General features: G+C 39.4%; 1 protein-coding gene across 3 annotated transcripts; it reads left to right on the top strand.

Annotated features, from left to right (window-relative positions):
• The first annotated feature begins 850 nt into the window (after positions 1-850).
• Positions 851-9,515, top strand: GAR1 (GAR1 ribonucleoprotein). Of its 3 annotated transcripts, none has more exons than XM_031467722.2 (7): positions 851-1,111; positions 1,766-2,003; positions 3,483-3,637; positions 4,108-4,167; positions 7,018-7,156; positions 8,765-8,833; positions 9,199-9,515. In XM_031467722.2, exons 2-7 carry the CDS (start codon positions 1,778-1,780, stop codon positions 9,210-9,212), a joined length of 663 nt encoding a protein of 220 aa, XP_031323582.2. In that variant the 5' UTR covers positions 851-1,111; positions 1,766-1,777; the 3' UTR covers positions 9,213-9,515. The 3 variants fall into 3 exon arrangements, with proteins under 3 accessions (XP_031323582.2, XP_010979383.3, XP_031323585.2); XM_010981081.3 differs by lacking the exon at positions 851-1,111 and adding an exon at positions 1,142-1,425; XM_031467725.2 differs by lacking the exon at positions 851-1,111 and adding an exon at positions 1,441-1,556.
• Positions 9,516-9,517: the final 2 nt, after the last annotated feature.

The raw sequence follows: 9,517 nt of genomic DNA, 5'->3' as shown, positions 1-9,517 counted from the left end.
CCTTCTAACTAGCTGAGGAAGTCAATTCGCTTCTCTGAATGTCAATTCCTTACACGTAAAATAAAGGGGCACCATGTAATCTCGAAAGTCCCATAAAAATTCAGTGGTTTCATCACATTGAGTTGGAGACAACAGTGGAGTATCAAAGGGAGAGAAAACACTGAACATCAACAAAGCAAAACAGAGCAGGGCAGTTATGAATAACTCTTCCTCTGTATGATGTATAGAATTTAAAGTACATTTGACAAATCTGAATAAAAATTCATTGATCAAATTTCCTTTCTATATTACTGTTAGGTGCTTTCTCAAGAAACTTATACTTTAGTGAGAGGACATATTGTGATTCCTAGCATTTCCGCAGTTAGGTTTACGAAGTTCTTCCAATATGAAAATAACCCTCTGAAAAAGGTACCAATCCCCACCCTCTTTCAAAGAAGCGGTTGACTGTGTTAAATATTAAAGTAAGGTCTCAGAAGATTCGAGTGAAAAGAGACCAACCAAATTTAATAAATGGGAGATGGCTAGCTTTTTTTGGGAGAAAAGTTTTAGCGGAAGTCAGATACTAAAGGCTTAAAGACAGAAGGGGAGAGGGGCTTGTAGTATCGACAGTGTACAGCCTATCGGTGCTGAAAACGTACTTGACAGAAGAATAAACTATCTGGTACGAAAGATAAAAATATATAATCAGCTTTCTGTCAGATAACATAGTATTTTAAAAGTATATGCACGCACGCATTTTTTTTTCCCTTTAGTGAAACCGTAGGACAAATCGACAGCATAGGACAGCCCACAATTGCGCGTACTTCAAACGATCCGGAAGAAACAAGCGACTCGAAAGAACGCAGACATTCTCTTCCACTGAGTTCCGACGCAACCAGACCCACCTCCCGCCAGCGCGCGGCTCGAAACTCCTCAGAGCTTCGGGCGGAACAGCTGCAGGAGCTGGCAACCAACTGACGAGCGCCGGGACCGCAGTGCAACCTGAGAAGCCAGAACGCACGGCCAATCCGCTCCTGCCAGGACCCCGCCGGGCTGCTGGGAGAGAGGCGGTCCCTGACGCCAGCCATCTCCAAGGGCAACCCCGCGGCGGCACTTCCTGCAGCGCCCTAAGGTAAAAGACGCCGCTATTGTACGTCACTTCCTTTGCTCGCGGTAGGCAAGTAGACGTAACTGTCTTACGTTAGCGGTTGAAATTAGATCTTATTGATACTCCTACAGCGCTGAACGTTGTTTCGGAAAAGTGACAGCGTTGCTGGTTCTGCCGGTGGCCGGCTGGTTTTGTAACCCAGTTATTCGACTGTTTAGTCGGTCCCCCCCTCCTCACCCCCCGCTTTGTGCCGGTACGGTGGCCGAGGAGGCTCTCGTGCGGCGGAAGTACCGGGCGGGTGGGTGTGCGTACCCGGGACTGAGGTGCACGTGGCGCCGGTGAGTGGCGGGAGAGGGCTGGGAGATTTGAGAATGCTGGACACGGAACCCAGCGTAGGGCGGGAGGGAATGCGACCGAGGACCTTGCTGCCTGGTGGGGGAGGAGATACTAACCGGGGGCGACGCGGCTAGTGAGTGCTTGGTCCGAGCTCACAGGGCTATGGGGAGGTGACACTCACTCTTCGGGCTCGTCACTGGCGGCCTGGCCGTGGGTGAGGTGGCAGGGTTGCTATTATTATTATGTCCCCTTTTATGGTGTTCCGACCGAAGCTCAGAGGGGTTCGGCGCTGTACCCAGGAGGCCACAATGATCGAAAGGCACGCACTGTTTTTCTCACCAGGTAGGAGCGAGCATGTCTTTCCGAGGCGGAGGTCGTGGAGGCTTTAATCGAGGTGGCGGCTTCGGTCGCGGCGGCAGCAACAACCACTTCCGAGGTGGAGGCGGCGGTAATTTCAGAGGCGGTGGCGGCGGTAATTTCAGAGGCGGCGGCGGCGGCGGCAGAGGAGGATTTGGACGAGGGGGTGGCCGCGGAGGCTTTAACAAAGGCCAAGACCAAGGACCTCCAGAACAAGTAGTTTGTATGTCGGTTTCAAAGCTTGGTCTACTTGGGGGGCGGAGGCGGGGGAGGTGGAGCGGGGTCGAGGAACCGAGGTTGTGAGTTTTTGTTTGACTGGAAGCCAGTTGCTGAAAGATAGGTCTAGCAGCTCTCTGTCATACGGAGGTTGCTGCTTGGTTGGGGAGTCAAGTCTACGGAGGGTCTGTAAACTGACTTATAATAGCTGTGCTGTAGTATGTAAGGGGCAGTTCAAGAAAGCTGAAAGACACTTAGAATGCATGGTGGAGATTGAACTTTGATTGAAAGGAACACATTAAATAGATAATATGCGCTTACTCCTATTGTACCTATTTCGCAGATAAGAAAACTGTAATTGAGAATTAAGTTTCTTTGCTAGGATCAAGTGATAAGTGATCTTAAATGATATATTTGAGATACAAGTCATGTTTTCTGACTCCAAAGCCCATGCTTTCAATTGCAGTAAGAGAAATGAGGAAAAAATTTTGCTTGGAAGGGAAACTACAGCGGAAAAGTCAAGAAAAGGGCCTAATTAGAGCAGTTTTGGAATAATTATCAGTGAGGAAGGATGAAAGTCATGGAAAGTTAGACAGATTTGACAGTAGAAGCCTACATCAAAGAGGAAAAAGGATGAACAGAGTCTAATGTAAAGAGTAGGTGGGATTGGTATGCAAGATGCTTTAAAGAGGTTAGCAGCTAGAGTCAAAGATTCTAGCCTACAAGCCTAGCCTATAATAGTCCATGCGTGACACTTTGAGAGCATGGTGGAAATGAGGAAAGAAAAGAAGTGTTAGATAGGAGAGATATTTAATGGAGACAAAGTCACTAGAACTTGGTTAATACTAAGAATAAAAGGGTCTAGATTTTGAGCTGGGGTGATAGGCATGGAGAGTTGGTTTTGTAGGAATAAGACGAGTATTTTTGTTTAGGTTAACCATAAGTTAGATATAAAGGTAGTATTTTGAGGTTCTAGACTTCCTTGGAAAAGACTGAAGTCATTGGTGAAGAGGTGGTGCTGGGAAGTTATGAAGCGGGGAAAAAAAGACAGGAGATCAACAGAGACTGACTTAGAGTTAGGGATGAAGAGATCGAAGAAGAGACAGTAGAATGAAGCATAGTTTAATCACATACTAATAGTTATTATAATAAAATAACTTATAGGTTGAGTTCTCAATGTGCCAGGTACTTTCTAAGCACTTGACATTTATCATTGCATGTAATCCTCACAATACTAGATGTTAGGTGTCGGTACTGTTACTACCCCTACATTAAAGATGAGGACACTGAAGCAGAGGGAAGGCAAGAACCTTACCCTGGGTCACATAGCTAGTATGTTGTGGACCAACCCAGGAAGGCTTTTTTTGCCTCAGAGGAGAACAGATACGATGAAATCGCAGGTAGCCAAGGAGAAAGCTTCCAGAAGAGGTTGGTCAGTATCACTTGAAATTGTTTTATATTGTAACATTTTCTTGTCCTCTTTCAGTATTGGGAGAGTTCCTGCACCCCTGTGAAGATGACATAGTTTGTAAATGTACCACAGATGAAAATAAGGTGCCTTATTTCAATGCTCCAGTTTATTTAGAAAATAAAGAACAGATTGGAAAAGTGGATGAAATATTTGGACAACTTAGAGATTTTGTATCCTTTTTAATTGGAAGATGTAGCCATCTCATTGAAAGGTTATTATTTGCCTTTTCTGGAGCCATGTATTGATTAAATTAAAATTGTTTCTTCATTAAATTGGACAGAGTATTACTAACATTGGACCATAAGGGAAAATCAAGAGAGGAGAATGTGTTTCCGCATATATTGAGAAGGTAGGCCCTATACGTGCGACTTCCTTTTTGGAAGGTTTTAGAAATGATTGCCATCTGGATAAGTGTCACAGGGTTGAGGTACTTTGCTTTGGATATGATGATGCCACTGTAATATGGTGGAATTGGAAGTTTTAAAACAAAAGTGAAAACTTCATTCCTACTTGGAAACTCATTTCTTACTTTTTCTAAATACTTCCATATGTTATAAACTTGTTGTTTTTAAAATTGCACATGAATTCAGAAGGTTATCGTCTTCAATCTTAATTGCTTATTCCTTAATAGAGTTAATAGTATTTTTCAGTTAAATTGTCAGAAAACATGAAGGCATCTTCCTTTAAAAAACTACAGAAGGTGAGTCAAGCCTTTGATACGTAGGATCCTTGGTTTTATAAGCAAAAGACCTAAGGTAGTTATTAGGACAGTTTTACATAGGGCACTTGTTACTCCCTCAGTATGTCACTAGTGAAGCTCTTAAACTGAGATGTTCTGTACTTTAGACATTGAACTTACCAATCTTTAAACAAATTTATCAAATTCAATTTTTCAGAAAGTAATCCTTGGTCATATTAGCAAATTCTGTAACTGCTAGAGTATATTTTTTTAGCTTATATAAAACTCATTGGAAAGCTTGTGTTCTAAGTATAACTTACATTATGAAGCTTATATTATCTGGGAGAAGTCAGATATTAAATGATTTTACAGATACTTCAGTAACATAATATATGCTGTAAAGGAGAAATATAGGCTGCTATGACAATTTTAGTAATGAGACAAAGTTTAGTGTATTGGCTTTCTGAGGATGTGAGCTTGAAGCTGAGACCTGCAAGTTGACTACGAGTGACTCCCAAACCTGGTTGCACAATACCTGGGGGAGCTTTTTAGAGGATGTATTTCTAGGATGTACTCCTAAACCCAGTGGGTCCTAGGGACAAAGATTCAGTTTTAAAAAGGAAAACTGGATGATTTTGATAAGTTTAGGCTAGCACTTGGGAACCACTGCACTAGCCAAAGAGGAGGAGGAAGTGCATTATAAGTAGGCAAGTCTCAGATAGTAAGCCACTTCAAGGATCTAAAATAGGCAGAGGTAGAGCTTGGACATAGAACATTTAGGAGGAGTGAGGAATGTTGTGAATTAATGGTTACAGAGGTAGGCAGGGGATAGATTATTAAGGCTTTCAGGTTATGAAAAGAATTTAGACTTTAATTTTGTTTTTAAATATAAGGATGTATATGGTTAAATTTATATTTAAAAGAGGGCACTGAAAAAATAAAAGAGCACCTGGAAAGAAATCAGAACTCTATGTGAAGGGACCACATCGGAGACTGCTGCTTTAGTCCTGGAAGAAATATTTTAGACTAGGGTAGTAACAGTGGAAATGGAGAAAAAGTTGTTGGATTTATGAGAGGTACAGAAAGTAGAATTGATAGGTCTTGGTAATTGATTAGCTATTGAAGTTGAAGTAAAAAGTATCACCATCTTTTCAGATGTCTGATTTCAACATCTTGTGGATGGTATCACACACAGTTCACTAAAATGGGCAACAGTAGAGAAGAAAGAAATTAGGGGAAGATAATGAATTTAGTTTCGGGCATAATGAGTTTGAAGCGTTTGTGAGATATTCATTGGTTAGGAACTCAAAGGAAGAGTCTGGATTAGAGATGGATTTGGGAAGTTGTCATTGGATAGACAGTGTATGATATAGTCTAGGAAGAGAGAGAGAGAGGAACAGAGCTTTGGGGCACCTTTAAATTTATTTATATCTGTTAATGGAGACTGAGCAGTAATTGCCAGTAAAGGAGGAGGCCAACAGGGAGAGTTTCATAAAAGTGATGTCACCAAAGTAAAGCGAACAAAATGTCTCCAAGAAGTGCTCAAGTGGCAAAATGCAAAGTATTTATTGGATTTAACAACTTGGAGGTCAACAGATCATGGAGCCAATGGAGTGGTAGGCTCATAAGCCAGGTTGGAATAGTAGATGAGATGGGGACAGTGCCTGGTTGCTAGTGTATGGCTACTGGCTGTAGAAACCCTGAGAAGTACCCACTGGGAAACTGCACTGCTGCAGGTGGTCCCGAGAGCCAGGCTTCTCATTTGGTGACCTGAGAAAAGGATTTGTCTGTAATAGCCACTTGAATTTGATCTGGATGCCTGCCTTTTCTCACATCACTATTTGAGCATTTGTTATTTAGTGTTTTTTATCGTAGATGCGAAATTGTACATTCTTCCTTTCTTATTTTAAGATCTACTGTTCATTCCCTCCTTATCAGCCTAGGTTATTATTTTAGTCTCTAGACTGATGCTGTCCAGTTGAATTTTCTTAATGGTGGAAATCCCTGCCCAATGCAGTAGCCACTAGCCATTTGTAGCTGTTGGGTACCCGAAATGTGGCTAGTGTGACTCAGAAACTGAACTTTAAGTGTTGGTTAATTTAAGTTTAAATAGGCACTTGTGGCTAGTGGCTGCCATATTGGACAGTGCAGAACTAGACAATGTTTTTGAGGGATGTATTTGTGAAGGGCAAAAGAGTGTAGGGTGATACTAAAGAGGGATTTAAACATCTTATTACAAGTAATACATTACAGATTTGAAGCATGTGTGTTTTGTGTAAAATTGTGTAATACACCTATTATATTTCATTATCTTGAAGAATATCCTCTTTAACCCCAAATACGGAGGAGGGAGGTTAATTTTTACATATCTTCCATTACTTTGTTCAGTAAATAGTTACTGATTTGATCTTTTATTAAAGTCTTGAAATACCCAGCATGTCAGTGCTTCATTTTGAATTTTAATGCTACATTTTTAGTAATTTCATTTTTCTTGTGGCAGTTCTGTTAGTGATAATGTGGTTAATTTTTGGAGGGCATTATCTATTTTTAAAGAGAAATGAGATTGAATTGGTCTTGGTTTTTATTTTTATTCATCTAATGTTTACTGTATGCTGAGTTTAAGTGCTTTATTTTTATACATTACTCTTGATCCTCACAAGGACTATGTGAAGTAGGCTCCTTATTATCTTCATCTAACAGATCAGAAAACTGAGGCACAAAGAAATTAAATCCTTGCCTAGGGTTTCACAGTAGTAAGTAGTAGGGTTGGGATTTGAACCCAGGCTGTTGAGTCTAGCATGTAGGTTCTTGATAATTGTACTGTACCACCCCCCCAACTCATCATGCTTATTGTTTCTATTATACTTCCAGTTTTATATAGACCCATATAAGCTGCTACCATTGCAGAGGTTTTTACCTCGACCTCCAGGTGAGAAAGGACCTCCAAGAGGCGGTGGCAGGGGTGGTCGAGGAGGAGGAAGAGGTGGAGGTGGCCGAGGTGGTAGAGGTGGTAAGTTACCTATGGGGGAAAATTTCTAATGACATTTAATAAGTCTCAGCCAGCTTATGTAGTACAATTTAATCCTGTATATAGGCAAACTTCCTTTATGTTTAATTTTTTAGTGAAGCTGTTTTCAAATCTTGGTTGATTGCCGCAGTAATGATACCTAGTTTCAGTAACTTACTGAAAAAGAAAAAAGGTATTATTTTGAGGGATTTCATCTCTCTGGGTTATTAATGTTCTGATGAGCATTTTATAAAGTCCAGGATTATCTTAACTGAATTTTAGTTTTTTAGAACATCATTGAGTGGTGATTATATATCAGGAGCTGGTCATTTATTCTTTTAACATCCAAGTATATTCTTTTAATATTTAGCAAAACCTTGTGAGGTTAGGTGATATCTTTATTATTTGTCCTAATCAGATAATTGGCAGCTCAGAAAAAAACCTCATATCTTATGATGTCATGTCAGAGACTACTACCAATAAATTCACTGCTTTGATTTCAGTATTTATATATATATATACACATATACATATATATTTCACCAGAGTTTGGGTATTTTCATCATTATGGGCAGCTGGATGATGAGCAGGGTGGGGGATGAGGGTGGGTGCAGCATTGGGTGTGCTTAGATCTGTGACTTGTGTGGTGGGTGAGTGACAGGATGATGGGCAGAGCCAAAGTGGTGAAGAAGAGGGGCTGCAAATTAGGGTTGGACAGCTTCTGATACTGGATCAGGCGGGAGAGAATTCTGCTTTCACTTTTGCCTCTCAGCTGTCATTTCATTCCACAAATGTACCTTTTTGGGTCTGGATAGCTTGGAGGAAATCTCTTAAGAGACATGAACATATTTCTTTCTTAAATATTTTTGAGGAGCATCCCTTTGAGAATTTGATGAATGGAGATCCCCTCATTCCCATTCTGAATTCAGACTCATGTATACCATTTAAAAAATTTTCACAAGTCTATCAGTCTGTTTTCTTAAAACCTTTTTTTTATATCAGTAATTTGGGAGTATGTTTGTTTCCTTATTTTATAATTTCTTTTTGTATTTTATCATTCTTTACAAAGTTAGCTTCCAAAATAAAAATAGAGACTGCAATAGGAAGCCAACTGTGTTGGATGATAGAAAAATGCTTTAAAAACTTAATTTCAAGGCTCTTCAGCATGTGAGCATCAGTGATGGTCTGTATGCAGCTCAATTAACCTTAAACATTATATTTATGGTAGTATCCCCAGAGCCAAACCACTCATATCTGCTACTTTTTGTTCTTTTGTTCTTAAGATAAAAAGTCTTATTTCAATAAAAAAAAAAGTATTTACCAGAAGCAAAAGTTGAGGTACTCATATATTTAACAATAGGACTAAATTGAACTTCAAAGTAACAAGCATTTCTAACTTATTAAAAGAGAAAACTTGTTTAAAAAATTGTGACCTAGGGTTTTAACCTGCTGCTGTATTGGGAAATTACTATAAAAAATAAAACTATCTTTTAAAAAATTCTGCAAGATAAAATATGTGAGTCTCTATTTATAATTGCAAGAATTGTATTGATGGACTTATTAGATTATGGTAGATTACTGTTATTTAATTAATGTTTCCTTTGTTTTTAGGTGGTTTTAGAGGAGGAAGAGGTGGAGGTGGAGGTTTCAGAGGAGGAAGAGGGGGTGGTGGTTTCAGAGGTGAGTGAGAAAAATAATCATAAAATGACCGACTTTCTAGAAATGGTATTGCCTACCATTTTTAATTTTTATTTCCGTTTGCCAGCAAGTATATAGAACACCATGGTGTTCTTTGCATAGCATAATGTATACCTTCATTTTATATCACTTTTCCCTTTGAATTTTTTTACCCACTTCTAATTTATTTTGCTATATATTTAATTTGAAAAGCAAAAAAGTGTAATATAAGTGACAGTTAAATTTGGTAAAGTAAGTTGGGTAATAAACCTTACAAGAACTAATGCTGATTTTAAACTTTTTTGGGTAATAGTGTTATTAAAAATTTATTTTTCTGTACCCTTAATATTTCGTTTTCTCTTAATCAGGAAGAGGACATTAAGTGTAACAGTTGACAGAGACTTCACCAGTTGACTTCTGCCTCCATGATATACTTCTGTGGGTCAGAAACTTGTTTCTTGGGCCAGTCCTGAAGAACCGATCACTTTATGACAGTGGAACTCAGATGTCAACATCATGCAAAAATGAGCGCGGCAGAACAGGCAATTTTGCTCTAAAAGAGTATGAATAAGTGTTTTAATGTTTTGTACAATGTTTGGAACTGTGTGGGTGTTTAATAAAGGGACCGCTTTCATTTGAAGCATATTTGAATTTTTAAAATAAAGTATCTTATTCTTTTAAGTTATT

The sequence above is a fragment of the Camelus dromedarius genome, chromosome 1 (genome assembly GCF_036321535.1).
Source record: "Camelus dromedarius isolate mCamDro1 chromosome 1, mCamDro1.pat, whole genome shotgun sequence".
Lineage (NCBI taxonomy): Eukaryota > Metazoa > Chordata > Mammalia > Artiodactyla > Camelidae > Camelus > Camelus dromedarius.
This window is presented reverse-complemented; position numbering and strand designations above follow the sequence as displayed.

Coding starts and splice junctions, on each gene's coding strand:
- GAR1 (XM_031467722.2), top strand. CDS start 1,778: ATGTCTTTCCGAGGCGGAGGTCGTGGAGGCTTTAATCGAGGTGGCGGC. Junction 4,168..7,017: donor CCTTTAAAAAACTACAGAAG/GTGAGTCAAGCC, acceptor TTATACTTCCAG/TTTTATATAGACCCATATAA. Junction 7,157..8,764: donor TGGCCGAGGTGGTAGAGGTG/GTAAGTTACCTA, acceptor CTTTGTTTTTAG/GTGGTTTTAGAGGAGGAAGA.